General features: G+C 37.0%; 3 protein-coding genes across 10 annotated transcripts; 2 read left to right on the top strand and 1 right to left on the bottom strand.

Moving 5' to 3' along the window:
* The first annotated feature begins 2,116 nt into the window (after positions 1–2,116).
* Positions 2,117–6,253, top strand: LOC127788567 (HIPL1 protein-like). Its single transcript, XM_052317016.1, has 7 exons — positions 2,117–2,532; positions 2,852–3,009; positions 3,923–4,720; positions 4,806–5,022; positions 5,142–5,320; positions 5,428–5,663; positions 5,751–6,253. The coding sequence occupies exons 1-7, from the start codon at positions 2,439–2,441 to the stop codon at positions 6,145–6,147; spliced, it is 2,079 nt and encodes a 692-aa protein (XP_052172976.1). The 5' UTR covers positions 2,117–2,438; the 3' UTR covers positions 6,148–6,253.
* On the bottom strand, positions 2,688–13,732 carry LOC127788566 (pentatricopeptide repeat-containing protein At1g05670, mitochondrial). Of its 8 annotated transcripts, none has more exons than XM_052317011.1 (8): positions 12,925–13,591; positions 8,660–11,181; positions 8,508–8,564; positions 7,408–7,500; positions 5,755–6,656; positions 5,020–5,648; positions 3,640–4,712; positions 2,688–3,535 (listed from the first exon to the last, which is right to left on the bottom strand). In XM_052317011.1, the coding sequence occupies exon 2, from the start codon at positions 11,074–11,076 to the stop codon at positions 8,821–8,823; it is 2,256 nt and encodes a 751-aa protein (XP_052172971.1). In that variant the 5' UTR covers positions 11,077–11,181; positions 12,925–13,591; the 3' UTR covers positions 2,688–3,535; positions 3,640–4,712; positions 5,020–5,648; positions 5,755–6,656; positions 7,408–7,500; positions 8,508–8,564; positions 8,660–8,820. The 8 variants fall into 8 exon arrangements, with proteins under 8 accessions (XP_052172971.1, XP_052172974.1, XP_052172975.1 ...); XM_052317014.1 differs by having other exon boundaries at positions 2,688–4,712; positions 5,020–5,342; positions 5,426–5,648; XM_052317015.1 differs by having other exon boundaries at positions 2,688–4,712; positions 5,020–5,333; positions 5,426–5,648.
* Positions 13,733–14,941: 1,209 nt separating this feature from the next.
* Positions 14,942–16,512, top strand: LOC127788891 (wall-associated receptor kinase 3). The gene is made up of 3 exons (XM_052317558.1): positions 14,942–15,203; positions 15,362–15,977; positions 16,176–16,512. The coding sequence occupies exons 1-3, from the start codon at positions 14,985–14,987 to the stop codon at positions 16,220–16,222; spliced, it is 882 nt and encodes a 293-aa protein (XP_052173518.1). The 5' UTR covers positions 14,942–14,984; the 3' UTR covers positions 16,223–16,512.
* The last annotated feature ends 1,815 nt before the right edge of the window (positions 16,513–18,327 follow it).

Below are 18,327 nucleotides of genomic sequence, written 5' to 3'. Positions count from 1 at the left end.
AATTATTACTGAACATGAGCATATAGGCATAGCTTGAGCCCTTGAAGTGTGTCTTAACCATGCCCGATTACATCCCAAATAACATTTTCAGTGAAATTCAAATTCGAAGTATCTTACTATTGACAACTAACTTAAATATAAGCATTTGCTCCCTTCGTACTCGTTAAATAACTCGTACTCTTACTATTGACAACTAACTTAAATGTGAAAATTTTCTTAAAAAATTAGGACAAATAGTAAAAAAAATCAAATATTTTCACGAATTTATAAATTTATCCAAAAGTTTTAATTTTGGCAATTATATCTCAATTGAAAGCAATTTTATTTAACATCTAAAATTAATTTAGAATGCATGTATCATTACTGACGTGGCACGCCATGTCATTAAAAAAATTTGAATAGAATCCACATATACACATATAAAAAAATAAAAATTATACATATAAATTTCACTCATATGTGTCCATGTGACTCACTACTTTTATTTTTTTTTTTTTTATGACAGATGACTTGTCACATTAATAATGACATACATTTTCTAAATTGATTTTAGTTATTGGATAAAATTATACTCAATTGAGTCAATTAAGATACAATTACTAAAATTAAAATGTTTAAATAAATTTATAAATTTATGAAAAATTTTGAGTCTTTTTTACTATTTACCCAAAAAATTAAGGGATTTACTATAGAAGCAAATGCGCTTACCGAGCGCCTTATAAAAAGGGGGCAAAAAAATAAAATTGCCCCCCTCAAACTTTGCAAAGCATTGCCTGCTCCTTTCCTCGCTCCCTTCCCATGGCCCCGCCTCCACTGTCTTCGCCTTTCCGCGAAACTTCGTTGTCATGTCTCTGTCGCCTCACTGTCATCGCCAATCATTACTAGAAGATGCAGTGACGATCGATAAAGTGAGGCGACGGAGGCGAGGCACTGCGGCGAGGCGAAGGCAGTGGAGGCGGCCATGAGAGGGGAGCGAGGAGAGAGCAGGGGTAATGCTTTGCAAATTTGCAAAGTTTGAGGAGACAATTTTATTTTTTTATCCCTTTTCTATAAATCGCTCGATAAACTTTTTGGGCTCGCAAGACTTTTTCAAAAATTAACATTCCAAACTTACAAAGGATATACCAAATCTGTATCACAATAAAAAAAATAATAATAAATCTGTATCAAATGAAGGTAATCGGTAGAACGTGGTAGCCACGGTTCATTACTGGGTTTAATAATTTATATGAATTAATCTTTAGCACGTCCAGAAGGCTGCCTGCCATATTTGAATTTTCTATGACAACAAGTGGTCTCGGCGGACCTTTTCCCAGGAAATTTATGGAGCCTGCCTTTCAGTGGGCGCAAGGAAAGCAGAAGCCAAGTGGGTCTCGCGGGTGGGTGGGGGCACCATATCATCCAGATTTTGCCCCAATTTTTGGTTTTCTTATTATAATTTACCCTTATTTTATTGTGTTCCCAGCATCAACCCCGTCTTCTAGAGACCCCCCACCCCCTCCAACTGAGATTCTTCTAGATTTCCAACCCAACCATGGAATGGGATGGAATGATTTCTCACTGACAATTATGATATTATAATATTTTTTTTTACAATTTTAATACATGGGTTTAATTATAAAATAATAAACTATATTAAAGTCACCATTAGGTAATTAAATTTAACATCTTTAGGGCACAAAAGTTTTATGTATAACCTCACTCCTGTTTTAGTCAAATTTTTATTTTTATTTTTATATAATTATTTAAATTTTTTATTATTTCAATTACACTTTTATATTTATATTTTTAAATCAATTTAAATTCTATATTTTGACATATAAAAAAAAGATATTAAATTTAATTCATCTCATTTTAATAATTAAATTAACTCGAAAATATAAATACAAAAATGTAATTGAAATAATAAAAATTTAAATTATTAAAAGAAATTAAATATAAAAATTAAATTAATTTAAAAATATAAACTTAAAAATATAATTAAAATAATAAAAAAAATGAAAGTATAAGAGTAAAAATATAGATTTATGGGAATCATATCTTTATATAATTTATAAGAAAAAATCATCAAATGATACGATAATGATATTATTTTTCATAGACTAATGTTTGTACAGAATTTGTATACAGACATATATCTCCAGAGATCTGTTTCAACCCAGTCTTAAATTTCCTTGCTGGATTGAATCAATGCTGTGATGGAGGGAGGAGGCGGACAAGTCTAGTGAGAGAAAGATGTTTGTGAAAATGACTCTGAGAGAGTCGTCAAGGTTTGAAAATTTTTGGTACCTGTAATTTTGTCAACCCCAGCTTTAGCTTTAGATACCCTATTCAAGAGGGCAGTTGTCTGCATATCTCGAGTCTGTTTTGATGAGGTAAAGGAGAGAAGGCAAAGTTGTTTTTGCTCTTGTTGTCGTCTTCCTCGGAGGACCATCGCCATGGCTGCTGCTGCTGTTACCACTCTTTTCCTGTTTTTCTGCTCACTGTTGCTTCCACATTCTTCTTCTGCTCTCCCCCTTTGCACTGATTTGAGTAAATCCTCCTCCCCCCCCCTGTGATTTTCATTTTTCTTTCTGTAGGTGAAAACTGCATTCATTACTCTTCAGATGTGCACAAACTACATGCATAGTTAAATATATAGAAATATATGAAGAGTTTTGAACTCAGACAAGGACGAGGCTACTAACTTTTTGGGTGTGCCCTCGACAAACTCATCGAGCATATAGTAAATTCTACGTGTATCGCGTAGACAAATAAAATTTGTCGACTTGGCGGGGAGGTTAGAACCCCTCTCTTTGTGGTAAAATATTTGGTACAGGTGATGAAATTTGTGTTGTTTTGAGTGGAACAGGGGCGCCGGAGATCCAGAAGGCTGCTCTGAGCTTCTGTCCGTACAGTGGGAGAGTGTGCTGTGACTCGGCCAAAGATTTGGAGCTGAAAAAGCAATTCCAAGCAATGAATGTGTCTGATTCTGGCTGTGCTTCTGTGATCAAATCTATCCTCTGCGCAGTGAGTTCTTATTTGGGTTTTCCTTGGCGAATTGAATGTTGACAGATGTTGCTTTCTAGCATGTTTTCTCATCCTCTACTGACTGGAAAAATACTATACACAAAGATTTGGTCTCTAAACCTGTGTTTTATGCTAATATGTATGCCCAAGATCCAATCCCATCGCTTTTGGGTGAATTCATAATGTTATAATAACAAAATTACAACCTTTAATCTTACAAGTAAGGTATACATAAATTTTAAACCTCCAACCACGGTAACTGTTAACTACCTAACACAAATCTTCTTTATCCAAGCTTATGATAAGACTATAATTAAAAAGAAAATACTAGAAATGTTGAGGAAATCATTCCAAAAAGCTTAATACGTGATTGGGTGTTCTCTCTTATCAATGCCAGAAAGAGTTTCTTGAGCTTGTTGAGTAGTACAGGTGTTGGAATTTTCTGATTCATGTAGTGTTTTTCCACAATCCCATCAGACTAGTGTTTTCCACATGCCTGCAGCTTTGCTTTTGGCATGGCACTTATCTGCACACCATCTCAACGTAAATGTAAGCACAAATCTGGTGTTTCAGCCCTGTGGGTTCAGAAAACTTGAATGGAAAGATGGAATTATCATAAGCTTGTTGTACCTTAGAGAAAGGCGATGAACTATATCATCCTCATACTGATTTCTCTGAACTATGCTTTTAAAAGTACCACTAAAAGCCCCAGTGAAATGCACAAACGTGAAGCCAAACTAGACTTCCATTAGATTTCTTGAAAGCTCCTGAATGTTAAATTATAAGAGTGATTCAACACCAACAACATCACATGTTCCAGGCAAACGTTCAACTTTGAATATCCTAGCATCTCTAATGTCAGAGTAAGGGTGGAAATTGCCTAAAATCAGTTCTGACTTTCATCAATTTTCAGACATGTGATCAGTTCGCAGAAGAGCTATTCAGAGTAGACACAGGGCCGGGACCAGTTCCAGTTCTTTGCAAATCTAATGAATCAGCCAACTCACCCTCGTCAAGTCACACAGAAAGTAGCTTCTGCTCACAAGTCTGGGATGCTTGTCAAAATACAGCCATACTGAATTCTCCTTTTGCTACTTCATTACAAAGTAGAACTGGGGTGCTGCAAAATTCAACCTCCACCAAGCTTACAGAACTTTGGCAATCAAAGAGTGAATTTTGCGAAGCATTTGGTGGTGCCTCTGGCAATGATTCCTTGTGTTTTAACGGCAAACCAGTGTCACTTAATGATACTGAAACCTCAGTTCCCCCAAAGGGCCTGTGCCTTGAGAAAATTGGTGAGGGACAATATCTTAACATGGTTGCTCATCCCGATGGGTCAAACCGAGCCTTCTTCTCCAGCCAAGCTGGTAAAATATGGTTGGCCACCATCCCAGAGCAGGGTTCAGGAGGAACTTTGGATCTCGATGAATCTAGCCCTTTTGTTGATTTAACCGATCAAGTTCATCTTGATACCACCTTCGGGGTGATGGGAATGGCTTTCCATCCAAACTTTGCCCAGAATGGGCGTTTCTTTACTTCATTCAACTGTGACAAGGTTAAGTCCCCCACATGTTCTGGAAGGTGTTCTTGTAACTCAGATGTGAACTGTGATCCTTCCAAGCTGAATTCTTCAAAGGGAGCTCAACCATGCCAGTATCACAGTGTTATTGCAGAATATACTGCCAGTGGAACTGCATCAGAACCTGCAATGGTAGACATCAAATTTCATTCTGTAAATTGGTTTAGGCATTATTCTAGCTCAAGTCTTCTCTTACTCGAACTTTGACCATCTCTAGGCAAAAACAGCCAAACCAACAGAGGTGAGAAGAATATTTACAATGGGACTCCCATTTACAAACAACCATGGAGGCCAGATTCTTTTTGGACCAAAAGATGGGTATTTATACTTTATGATGGGTGATGGGGGAAGCAAAGGGGATCCTTATAATTTTGCCCAAAACAAGAAATCTTTACTTGGAAAAATCATGAGGCTTGATGTAGATAACATACCAAGTAAGTAGCTTGTTCATTACACAAACCATCTGTTCTTCGTTGCTTGTTTATTTCTTCTGCATTGCTGTAATTTCTTCTAGAGAAGACCATTTCTCTTCATCTTTTACACGGGACTTCAGGTGCAGAAGAAATAAGTAACCTTGGTCTTTGGGGTAACTATTCCATTCCTCGAGATAATCCTTATCATGAAGACAAGGAGTTGAAGCCCGAGATTTGGGCCCTTGGACTAAGAAATCCTTGGCGCTGTAGCTTTGATTCAGAAAGGCCTTCCTACTTTCTTTGTGCAGATGTTGGACAGGTTCTCGGATGACCTATATTCTCTGTTTCAGAGGCTCTTGATAATTTTTCACTAGAACATATATCCTGAAGTTTTGACTACATAGTTCTTTTAATAAACACTTACAGGATAGATATGAAGAGGTTGATATCATAACCAAAGGCGGGAATTATGGCTGGAGCATCTATGAAGGACCTCTTCCATTCAACAATCAGCATTTTCCCTCAAACACTTCTGCTGATTCTGAGACACTAATCTTCCCCGTCCTAGGATATAACCACTCTGCTGTGAATAGCTTAGGATCTGCAGCAATATCAGGCGGGTATTTCTATAATTCCAAGACCGATCCCTGCGTGCATGGAAGGTAAAAGACTTTTAACACTCTTGCTCAATTTTCGTATAAAATCTTGAACTAATTTGTGGACACCCATAACCATGAATGTGCCATCAGTTACCTGTATGGAGACTTGTACGGTGGAGCTATATGGGCGGCTGCAGAAACCCCCAGAAACAGTGGGAATATGACTGCTAGTAGTGTTCCATTTAGTTGTGCTTCTGACTCTCCCATTGCGTGCCACTTTGTGCCCGGAAGCCGTCAACCAGCTTTAGAGTACATATTCTCATTCGGACAGGATAACAGGAAGGATGTTTTCATTCTGGCTAGTAGCGGTGTATACAGAATAGTTCGGCCAAGCCGCTGCAATTATACGTGCTCCAAGGAAACCGTGACAACAACTGACAGCCCCAGTTCTACCCCTTCTTCATATGGTAACAACCCAGTTAAGCCACGCAAAAAGTTGGTGTTCTTCCTTTTATCATTGATGCTCTTGGCAGGCACTATGTTGTAAGCATGAATATGAAAACAAGGAATACTTTTGTTCTATATAAGGTTCAGATACATGCCTGCTGATCTTCGGCTGTATATATGCATATCATATTCCCAGTCTTGTTTCATTTCACTTTAAGATACTATTGATTAAAGCCTACGAAGTAAGGTCCATAAAAAGGTTTGCTACCGTTGGATGCTAAACCAAGCCTTCATCCCTATTAAGCAAATATATAAAGAGGGAACCCAAATTGATCAAACCACTTTAACAAAATCAAGAAAAATTCAGGGTAGCCGACTTCAGAAGTCTACCAACAACCTATAATGATCAACACTGCAGCTGATGCCAATTTGTACTGGTTTATTTCTATTTCTGCTTTATTTGACGAAGCCAGCCTTTTCCATGGTAAGTTATTAGTCCCGAGATGTGCTTACCTTTTTGAGTCGTATTTCTTTGTAAGATGCTGTTGCAACTTCTCTTGTGGATAGAATCTGGAAAGCACAAGCTCGCTCTCCCAATGACAAGCCCATCTGGAATCACACCACAGCACCCCAGGACTACAGCATCAGGGTGATAAAAAATAATGATAGTAATAATTATTTAAATCAATATTGTACTATTATTTTAGAGATGAAGCTCCTTAAGGATTTTGAACACTATCTGAGGACTAGTAAACAACTCTTGATCATAAAACGGGCATCCCCTATGTTGCAAACAACTTGTAATCACAAAGAATTGAAAATCTTTCCATCAAAATGTTTTCTATATACACACATTTATATAGAATGCCAACTTCACCCTAGAAATAGTGTATGAAATCTTCAGTCTTTTGTGCTGCAGTCTACGTTCATCCAATAGCTGGAACGGGATGATCATATCCACAGAACTGTCTAGAAACCACCTCAGATTTGAGATGGAAGAATTTATGAATACCAATGTTCTAAAAGAAATTACCTTTCTACCAGACTACCACAAAGGTTAAACAGTACAAAGGGTGTTATACTGCAGTTAAGTGGGAAAATAGTAGTGTGCGAATAACCAAATACAGTAGGTCTAGCAATTTTCAAGTACCAAGTATATTTTCACGCTACAAGAAGATACAAGCTGTTTGACATTAGGAGCAGCGCATCACACAGCAATATCAGTGCATCAAGAAAGGATTTATGGATTTGAATAATAAATATATAACTTGAACTATCACTCCATCCATACAAATCTATGTTGTCACCTATAACTCCAGGAAAAACATTAACGTTAGATGCATTAAGGGTTTTAACTTACAATTTTGAGCAGACAATGATGTGATTCCCAAAGCCGAGCTGACTTTCATTTCAGTCTCAAGAAATGCTCTTTCCTTCATTCATTACCAGTTTTCTGCAATTTACATTTAGAGAATGTTAAATGCAGCAATAGAGACAAATCACAAAAAAACTACCGTCACTAAACAAGAATATCCAGATAAACAGATAACTACACAGACAAACATAACACAGAGCTGAGGAATAAAACTGCCAGGCATTTTCTTTAATTACCATCTCAAATCAATCAAGTATAATATCACTTTAACCCAACTACTTGGCAGCTATTTTATAAGATTCACTTGCAAGTTTGGCATGCTGGTACGTGTCCAAGTGTGGATTCATCTAACTCTCAGATACAAGTGACAGGAGCTAAATTTCATAAATACTTTTGTCTTTTTATTTAGGTGAAAGAATGTATACCAGTATATGAACTAATAATATAAACTTTTGTGCATGGTCTTATCAAGACTAGTCTACAATGCTATTTGTGTTAAATAGCATTCCCTAGTAACTTGTGTAAAATACATGTTCATATCTCATCTCATATCCAAATGTCATGTATCCAATAAGCTAAGCCATGTATCTAGAAGAGTCCATGCAACATAACTTGGCCGGTCACATTACTTCCACCCATCATCATGAAATGAACCTTATACTAAACAAGTTCGGGCTCATTGGCATGAAATTCATAATGTCAATTGGCTTCTAAAAGCCACATTGACAATACAAATTCATGCAAAAAGACAAGTGGCAAATTTTATGTCAGATGCCCTTCCAAACAATGGTCACATTTACTTTCAATATTAAATAATAGATTAGTTTTCTTTGTTGGTCTTTTTATTATACTGTGGACGGATGTTAAATTATCAATTTGTTCAAATACATTGAAAGCAGCTACAAACTGAGCACAGCACAACAGAGCAAACCTCTGTGACACAACCAATATCCGTATCAACCAAACATCCAAAGATCATCCAAGTTAGAGAAAGAGATTCCAGGAAATTCACTGGTGATTGCATGGGCAATATATGCAATGTTTTACTAGCATAGAAGAGCTTCATATTATCAAGGGATTAATACCTCTATATGTTCTTGACTTCTCGTATCAATCTCATAGCATGATGTTCAGAGGTACACCTAATTTCAATTGAGATTGTTAGTAATTAAGAAATGATTTCTCCTCAAGTAATTTGGTCTAGTGCAAATTGAGAAAAAGAAGAAGAAAAAGGTACCTTGGTGGTGGATTACTGAGGTCAGTAGGCCAAAAAATTGCACCAGCAGAGAACAACTAAATTTTTTCTCACAATAATCCCATGAAACCTACATAGCGGGATAAAGGCTTGGTATGTTGTTTGTTGTAATAATGCCATCAAACTAGCAAAGACAACTCAAGCTATGTGTTCTCTTTGTTGCTGTCATCCACAAGACATTTTTCTATTGCTTCATCGCAGAGCTCAAGAGTGATATCTATATTTCCTTCACTATATATCACATCAACAAAAGTAATGTATAATTCTCTATCTGCAACTAATCCTTCTCTCCTCATCTCTTCAAACACTTTCCTAGCCTCCAAATATTTCTTCCTCTTAAGAAAACCTTTGATTAGTGCATTATAAGAAGTAACTGAAAGTTTAAATCCTTTCTCAACCATTTCTCTATGCAAAAACCATGCTTCCTTCATATTCCTTGCTTTAGAGTGCCCCTTTACTAGAATGTTGTAGGTGTTGCTATCAGGCATCACCCCTTGAGCATGCATCCTCTTGTATATTTCAGTTGTAGCACGCATATCATTTCTAATGCAATACTGCTTCATTAGAGAATTGTAGGTGGTAGCATTTGGCATTATACCCTTCTCTAACATCCATTTTAGCAGCTTCTCACCATCATCTAGCATTCCTGACAGGCAGAATCCATTCATTAGCACATTGAATGTAACAATTGTGGGTTGAAGCCCTCTATTCAGCATCTCACTTAGAAGTTTGTGAGCCTTGACCATCTCCCCTGATTTACAATATGCATCCATTAGAGTAGTGTAAGTGATGGTATCGGGATGGAATCCTGCCACATCCATATCTTCCATTAGTTTAACTGCTTGTTCTATATTTCCCACTATACAAAAACCATTGATAAGTGAGTTGTAGGTACAAACGTTCAGCTCAAGGCCCTTTGCACACATCTCATGAAGGAGCTCATTAGCTGCGTCTACCTCCCCAAGTTTACAGAGACCATCAGCAAGTGCAGAGTAAGTGACGACATTTGGGGTTAGTCCCATTTGCACCATCTGGTTATGAAGTGAAAAGGCCTCTTTCATCTTACCAGCCTTGCAATAACCATCTATAAGAGCAGTATAAGTAATTCTGTCATGCTGCATCCCTCTACTAAGCATTTCGTGAAAGAGTTTATCTGCTTCAGATATCTTCCAAGTTTGACAAAGCCCACAGATAATAGCAGTACAAGTTACAAAGTCAGGAATAATTTTATGATTCTGCATTTCATCAAGTAGATTGTATGCAGATGAAATGTTTCCAACCTTGCAGTAACCATCAACGAGAGTTGTATAAACCACGTTATCTGGAAGTACTCCCTGTCTCAACATCTCCCTCAACACAATCTCCGCATCAGGAACCTTCCCATTCTTACATAAAATAAGGATATTGCTGTTAAATGTATATGAGTTTGGCTTCAATCCTTTGCACTGCATATCTTCTGTAAGCTTCAGGACTGTTTCAAGCTCCCCAGCATGACAATATCCATTGATTACTGTGCTGTAACTTACAACATCAGGCATACAACCTCTCAACTCCATTTGCAGGAGCAAATTATGAGCTTCTTTAACTTTCCCTAATTGACAAAGTGAGTGTATCACAATATTGTGAGATATGGTGTTCCAACAAACACCTACTTCAGGAAATTCTCTGAAAACTTGCAATGCTGTCTCAAGCCCATGCAAATTCTTTGGGAGACGCGAAAGATATAAATTACACGAATCAACAGATAAAACCACACCATAATTCAGCATCTTATCGAAAAGTTTCCTTGCTTCATCAAGCATTCCAATGTCAACAAGGACTTGGAAGAAAATATCAAAGACGCAAGGATTAGACCCCCACTCCTTAAAAGTATATATCAATCTCTCAACAAAACAAGCAAATGAAAGGGAAACCTCTAAATTAGGTTTTCTCCAGAAATCTCGAATGAGTTTTTGTGCCATCTCTGGATCATTTGCAGCAACAGCAATTTGAACAACAATGCAACGGGATTCTAGAGATGGCTCCCTGCGTAGACATGCCCAGTCAAAGAAATCTAAAACTAGTTTGTAATCATTCTTTATGTTCATGAGAACCCAAATAAGGTGGTCTCCCCTGAATTTTGATTCATAGGGTTTCAGAATGTGGCGAAGGGGCTCAGAGCGACGTTGTTTGATGGTATTGCTGATTTGATGGACAAGTTCAGAGTCCCTGATGGTAGGCTTCTTTGGTGAATAATCAGGAAAAGGTCTGGAAGCGGATAAGCCAGAGGACAGATTTCGAACCAAAAAATTTCTACCAAATAACAGGAATGAAAAATGGCTTTGAGTAGAGCCCAAGCAAGGTTGATTAAAGAAGACCTGACTAAAATGCCCACAGAAGGAGCCTATAAACCTCTTCATGTTCTATCAGAATGACCCATCAAAGCAAATTTTGCAAGTCTGTGATTGACACTGCAGTGGTTCTCCATGTAGAAGAACCAATGTGTTTCTTCATTGCTCCATCACCTGCACAACTAACAACTAATACTTCAATTTTTTATAGGCAATGCATTAACAATGAATGAAATATGTTAGAACCACGTACTTATGTATTAAGTGTGATAATTTTAGCCTGCTCTAAAACCATTTTTTATAATCCAGCTATATAGTCAAATATACCATTTCAGTTGAACATACTAACCCCATAATGGTTTTGCTTGAAATTGATTATTCTTAAGATGTGTCCCAACTACCTCATTAGTACATAGAACATGTCATAAGTTTATTTTTTACGGACACGAGGATTGGGTGAACTACCTAGTGGGATTTACGGCTTGGGTAAGACAGTGTGCCATCTGACGGTTTAAAACGACTGTATTGATGAACCTGAATACCAAAAACTCTTCAGAGATGATCGTGATTCAAAGGTTTTAAGAGAATTAAGAAAAAAATGAGAATGATTATACTACTGATGAAGAGTGCAACCTTGATATGGGAGTGCATGATAGCATACAAATTACAAAGTATGATATTGACACAGGGCATGGGAAAGAGAAGGCACAATGAGGACATATCAAAATGTTAATTTTCAAAAAGACTGAACATGGGACAATGAATAAACTATTTTAAATTTATGCATGAAATAATTTCACATACTAGGATATAAATGTGATTAAAATCAACATATAATTTAGGAAAATTTATCAAGAAAAAGTTCAGGAAGTCAATAATCTTAAAACTTATTTAGTTTAACTTAACTTTAAACTGTAGTTTGTAAAATATATTTTTTTTAAATATTACCACACAAGATCCCAGATGGACATAGGAGTTCCCCAAGTATCCCTAAATTGTTCTGTATTGAAGAACATAATAAGAAATAATAGAACATGTTTAAACAAGTATGTGATACATGTATGAAAATACAATATGGCCCCCTCACAAAGGTGTCTATGATTCTTAGAAGAAACAGACAAAAAGAATGAGAGATATAACAAGAGAAAAGGAAAGAATCCAATTTCTATTCATTTAAAATTTGATCAAAACATAAGTATTCCTCTTGATTGTTCTCCTATTTACATGGGTAAAAACATAACGCTACCAGAAATTTAATAACTAGAATTCTAAATATCTAAAAATAAGATATAAAATAAACCTAATCCTACTTTGTTTTGGATACAAGACAAACTTATTCCTAACCTATTTTGGATAAAATTCCTAATGCTTTTAGGATTCTTGACATTCTTCCTTCTCTCTAAAATATATGAAGTTCATTCCTTAGACCCCATCACACATGGTTAGCCTCCCTTAAACAGATTTCTCTCTGTCCTTGGTGACAACAGATTAAGGAAAAAAACCTGAAAACAAGTCATTTGTTAAAATAAACCAAACTGTCACTCAACTAAACACCTGGTGCCAGAAAACTGACTACTTTGAATCTTAAATTCACTTCAACAAACAAAAACCAAAATTAAACATCATAATGTACATTCCACTCAAGGACATGTGAAAATCAGTCATAGCCAACTAAAAATTGCATTAAGAGAGAAACCACGAGTTCTTACTTATAGTAACTATTTCCTACTAATTTCAACCTTGTTGAACTTATACTTACGCTGCAGAATCTAATACATGCAACACTGTAAATGAGGGTTTGGAGTTTGGCTCATGACTCATTTTTAATTTGCTGCATTGACTTCAAGTTTTGTAAGAGACATCAAAAAGGCAGCAGAAAGCATACAAGTAAAAGGCATTATTAATTCAATAGCTCACCTTGTATTACCAGCATTACATTCAGTTATGTATGTAAGAAGAGCTTACATATGATACATCTCCATTTATTGGTATATTAAGAAATCTAAATACTATAGGTCAGCAAGATGCCGCATTGCAAGGGATGTGGTATTCCAATCGGGCGAACAACAAATCTATGTTCCAAACAACATAGGAATCTTTGTAAGTTCAACTTCTAAACTTTCCCAGCTAACTATGAAAAAAATATGTACTTCCGATATCATTATATCTTTCATCAGAGACGTCAGGCTCCCTGCAAACACCCTATCTCCAACGGTTACAAATACAACTCCAAAGAATTGCAAGAAAAGGAATCCCTTTTTGTGATTTTCCAAGACGTATATGGATACGTTATCTATAAACGCAAAGACCCTACATTGGAATTCTGTGAAAGGAGTTTCTGCTACGCATTCTTTCAAACACTTGGCAAGCAACCAGCAAACTCTTCAATACAGAGTTAAACTGCCAATAATGATAGTCTTTACTCTTTACAGAATATCCTGGCACTGACTCCTTAGATTCGTCACAATCTTGAAGTATAGAACTTATTTACTGAATGCTATAAATATTGAAAAAGCATCACCCAGTATTCTATGGAGAAGAAGATTGCAAAACGTCGAACCAGGAAAGAAACGATGAGGCATTCACGGTACCTTTTCCCGATCAAAACCGGAATATGCTACCAAAAATCCACACTTTTGGCAGCTGCTTCTCACGACGAGCAGACCAGTGCGCGACATTGGCAAAGCTGCAATCTTTTACATCAGTCAAACTTCTTAAGTTTTTGCGGGTCGCCTTCAATATGGAATGGAACCACAACAATTGGGCCTAAATGTTCGAATTGAGCCAACAATTGGGCCTGAGCGTGCCAGATTTCTTCCAAGGCCCAGTGGGTTTGTTTCGATGTAAAATATTTTATATATTAAAAATAATTTTAATATGAAAAAATATTTTTTATCTTATTTTTGGTGTGAAATATTTTATATTAATATTTATTTTTCTATCCATAAAATATTTTATATAAAATATTAATAATGAACACTATTAAAAATCTCAAAATAACTTAATTTTGTTATAAGAGAAATAAGATTCAAAAGACTAAAAGGTTTTGTAACATAATGTTTAAGGGCCAGCCAAAACTTATGGGGAATCAAATTGGGCCCATAATTAGACACATATGAACATCCACTTAGTGTCCTCTTAATCAAAATTATTATACAAAATCCTTTTATAAAGACACTATATTCAAATATTCATGTACTATATTTATTATATTACTATTGCATCATCTATGAGCATAATGATCAACTTGAACACCAAATGATTTGCCAAATGACTAAATCATGCCCTTTTCTTTTACAAGAAAATTCATTATAAAACACATTTAAACTCCCAAATTTCTAAACTACCTTAAGATAGCAAATAAATCTCAAAGAGAGCACGTGCACGAACAAATCATGGACCCGGCCCTCTAAACCTCATCAAATATATACTTTGAAAATCGAATTGGTATGGTCCTAGGAATTCGGGGAGATTGGAATTTATTTATTTAATATTCTAAAGAAAGGATAATATTCAATGAATGGGAAAATCCGAATGCAAATAAGATTAGATTTGAAAACCGGCGATGCTCACTCAGAGGCAAATAAATGCACAGAATTGCGGATCGAACATGGTTGGTGCACATGCTGATCTAAAAGGTTGATGAGGAAGCTTCTCGTGCTGCTTTTGTCTTTCATATATGGATAGCAGGCAAGCAATTGGCACTGAAGAATCAATCATTGACACCAATGCCCAACGAATCTGATCAACTGGTCAATTCAAAGTAACAATCTAATCTCATCTCATCTCATCAAAGGCTTACCCACTAAATATAAAGTTGAGAACATAATTGTTGTGTTATTATTATATAGTTATTATTAATATTATGACATGAATGATACCACTGTCACGTTTATCTTAAATATTAATAATACAGTGCCCCATCTATTATAAGTATCACGCCACACTACTCTCCCCCAGTTTGAGAGATCATAAACATGAAGCTCAGAGCTTCTTCCATGGCTGCCATCTTCACCATTTCTCTCATCCTTGTCCCCTACTGTGTCTCCTCCCAGACCTGCCGCAAAACCTGCGGCAAACAGCCGCTGCAATACCCATTCGGCTCCGCCGCCGGCTGCGGCGACCCACGCTTCCAAAAATATATAACTTGCAGCCAGGACCAGCTCACCTTGTCTACCCATTCCGGCTGCTACCCGGTAACTAGTATTCAGGGTGGAACTCAAAATACCCACATAAATTATACGACAAAGAAACTGTTTTTTTACAGAAATATGCATTTAGCACATATTTATGATGATCACAGAAATTTCATTCTAACTGTACTTTGGATCCGATGATGCCCATCTCTATACAGGTGACCTCCATTGATTACCCAAATCAAGTTCTCTACATCACTGATCCATCAATGTCAACCTGCTCGTGCACCAACCCGAGCAAAGGCTTCGGCTTGGACTGGGACGCGCCCTTCAGCTTCGCCGACAGCACCATCTTCGCGCTGCTCGGCTGCTCTGCCACTTCGTCTGTCTACAGCTCCGGAGGCAGCGCCGCGCCGCGCTGTGATCCTACCGGCGCGCCGGTTTGTAACCTGCTTAATTCGTGCCAAGCCGTGAGCCTAGTTGAGACGCCAGTTTCCAGCTGCTGCGTCTACACTCCGGTAGATCTTGGGCCGGCGTTTGAGATGGATCTGCAGAAGCTGCAGTGCAGCTCGTACGCCGGAATCTATGGCTTCGACGGCAAGAACGACGATCCTCGCACCTGGAATTACGGCCTGGCGCTGAAATACAAGTTTAACTTCAATAATGACTATCCGGGAATGTGTGCGAGCTGTGAGAGAAGCAATGGAGTTTGTGGGTATTCTGGGAACGATAATTCCTTCCTCTGCAATTGTCCGAGCGGTCTCAACATGACGACGGAGTGTTTCTTTGCTGCGTCTTGGAGCAATAGCTTGGTTTTGCTTCCATGGCAAGCTGGTATGAATCGGTACTGTCATTTAGATCCGATTCGAAGAGCAATTAAGATAAAACAAAACACAAAATTTAATCTGATTCAACATAACACCAACTCGCGTTATCATTCATATTAAACATCTAACTTAAAACTAACAATTTTAACGAGATTCGATCTCTTATACTTAAAGATTGAAATTATTCTTTGGGTTTTGCTCTCAGGGACCTGGTTGATGTGCGGTTTGGCATGGTTTATGGTCATGCTGTAGAAACAGAAGGTCCATTGATGGTGCAGACTGCAGAAAGCAAATAAAAGTGGTGGGAGTTTGAATTTTCTTTTTGGGTTTCTTCCTTCTCTTGTTGAGATCAATCCTCCAGTGAGAGGGGAACTCTCTGTACCTTTTTGCATCTGTAAGACTGTAAATATGGTGGGAATTTCTATCGTTTCTCCAACTCTTGCCCAGTCATAGTTGATTATATCGATTGTGATCCAAAGTCATAATTTAAGTTGTATAATAATAGTTCTGTAAAATTGAAAAAAAAAAAAATTGGACGAATATCATGTCTCTCTTTTTTATTTTTGATTAAGATGGTAGTATTTTGTCTTCCGATATAATTTTTGACAGCTAAGTTAATACTCAAAAATGAGTTAAAAGTGAATATTTAAAAGTTTTTTAACGATAAATATTTATATCCCTTTATAGTATTATCTTTTATCTAGATTGAATTCTTATAAATTGAATGAGATTTTCAACAATATCATCTCTAACTTTCTCAAATTTTGAAGTAAAATATATCAAGAGAAAAGTAGATGTAACGTGTCAAATATTTTTTCAAGGTTGATTTCATTAATAATCATACAATATAAGATTGATTTCAAGGTGGCAACCAAGCAACAGTCGGGATTGAATGCAAATTATAAAAAGATAAAATTAATCATCTTTCTTACAATTTATGTTTTTAAATGAGATAATAGTTAAAATTTGAACAAAAGACTTAAGAAAATCAATTTACAAAAATATTCCTTGATACGGGTTATCTTATTCTTGGCAAAGGGCAAACAATTCCAAAACCACTGAACATAGACACCTTTTTGGGGTTCCAAAATTGCAAAACTAATGGGTGTGGGAGCAACTTAGCAGGCTATGAGCAGAGTTGAGATGTGATCCAGCTTAGAAAGTGGAGCTTTATGGGGCATAGAAAACTAACAGCCCTAAAAAATTCGCTCTCTCTCTCTCTCTCTCTCTCTCTTCGACTGGAACTAAGTTCTTTCTTTTGAACACCTCCACTAAGAGAGAATCACTTTGATGATATAAAGCTTGTTTCTTTTATCTCACCACCTTGAATGGGAGACTCAGGATAGTGGTCTAGAAAGCTTGCCTTGCCTGCATATTATTCTGCATCATTTGATTCTATTCCATAATCATTCCTATCCCCCATTTCAATGGCAAGCTCCAGAATTTCCTGATAACTTTTCCAAGCATTCAGAGATATGGCATCAGTTGGCAATGGGAGAACATGGCCGCTTAAGGTATAGGCCACTAAGGCTTATGCCTAGGGCCCACAAAAAATTGCAACGGTCACCGACCACCCAAAAGAGTTGGGGTTTAAACCAAGGGCTTCGGTGGTTTTTAGAGGATTTTTGGCCATCCGAGAGGGATTGGGAGGAAAGAGAGAACCTGTCCAAACTGCCTTTTGTAATTGTTTCCTAGTGGTAGAGAGAGAGAGAAAAAACAATAGGTTAAACTGAATTCTAGATAAGAGACGGTGTGTGGTGGATTCTAATCCTTACAAATTATGTCTCTTCAACTTTAATCTCAATCCAACCATTAGCCCTAAATAGTTTGACTTTAATCCCAATCCAACCATTATCCCATGACAGTTGACCTCCTCCATTTTCGGTTTAAACCCCAATTCGATTTCAAAGCAATGAAAAGAAAATTCCAAAGGCAATCCAAAAAGTACTTTTCCATTGAAATGTTCAACCAAGTTAGAACATTAGAAGAGGCGGCCTACGTATGGCACAGACTATGAAGCACGAAAATAGTAAGGATGGCCCGAAATAGTTTTTATGTCGTTTTTATAAATTGTGAAACGTTTTAGACGATTTTGTAATTTATAGAAAATTGTGCGTGGAAATGCATTTTCGGCGATCACGTTCACTTACAACGGGGAAGACAAAGGTCACCAAATCTACAACTCAAGCCACTGAGAGACAAGGCGACGGCTAAAGCGGAGGATGCAACGATGGTTGGCGACGAGGAAAAAAGCGAGATAATAGCCAAAGCGGCAAGAAATGTGAGGCAACAAGTTGACACGAGAAAGGCGACAACAGTGGCAGAGACGAAGGAAGTAGCGACAATAGACACTTGAC

This window comes from Diospyros lotus, chromosome 13, assembly GCF_014633365.1.
Source record: "Diospyros lotus cultivar Yz01 chromosome 13, ASM1463336v1, whole genome shotgun sequence".
Lineage (NCBI taxonomy): Eukaryota > Viridiplantae > Streptophyta > Magnoliopsida > Ericales > Ebenaceae > Diospyros > Diospyros lotus.
This window is presented reverse-complemented; position numbering and strand designations above follow the sequence as displayed.

Coding starts and splice junctions, on each gene's coding strand:
- LOC127788566 (XM_052317009.1), bottom strand. CDS start 11,076: ATGAAGAGGTTTATAGGCTCCTTCTGTGGGCATTTTAGTCAGGTCTTC.
- LOC127788891 (XM_052317558.1), top strand. CDS start 14,985: ATGAAGCTCAGAGCTTCTTCCATGGCTGCCATCTTCACCATTTCTCTC. Junction 15,204..15,361: donor CCCATTCCGGCTGCTACCCG/GTAACTAGTATT, acceptor ATCTCTATACAG/GTGACCTCCATTGATTACCC. Junction 15,978..16,175: donor TTTGCTTCCATGGCAAGCTG/GTATGAATCGGT, acceptor TTTTGCTCTCAG/GGACCTGGTTGATGTGCGGT.
- LOC127788567 (XM_052317016.1), top strand. CDS start 2,439: ATGGCTGCTGCTGCTGTTACCACTCTTTTCCTGTTTTTCTGCTCACTG. Junction 5,023..5,141: donor TGATGTAGATAACATACCAA/GTAAGTAGCTTG, acceptor ACGGGACTTCAG/GTGCAGAAGAAATAAGTAAC. Junction 5,664..5,750: donor GATCCCTGCGTGCATGGAAG/GTAAAAGACTTT, acceptor ATGTGCCATCAG/TTACCTGTATGGAGACTTGT.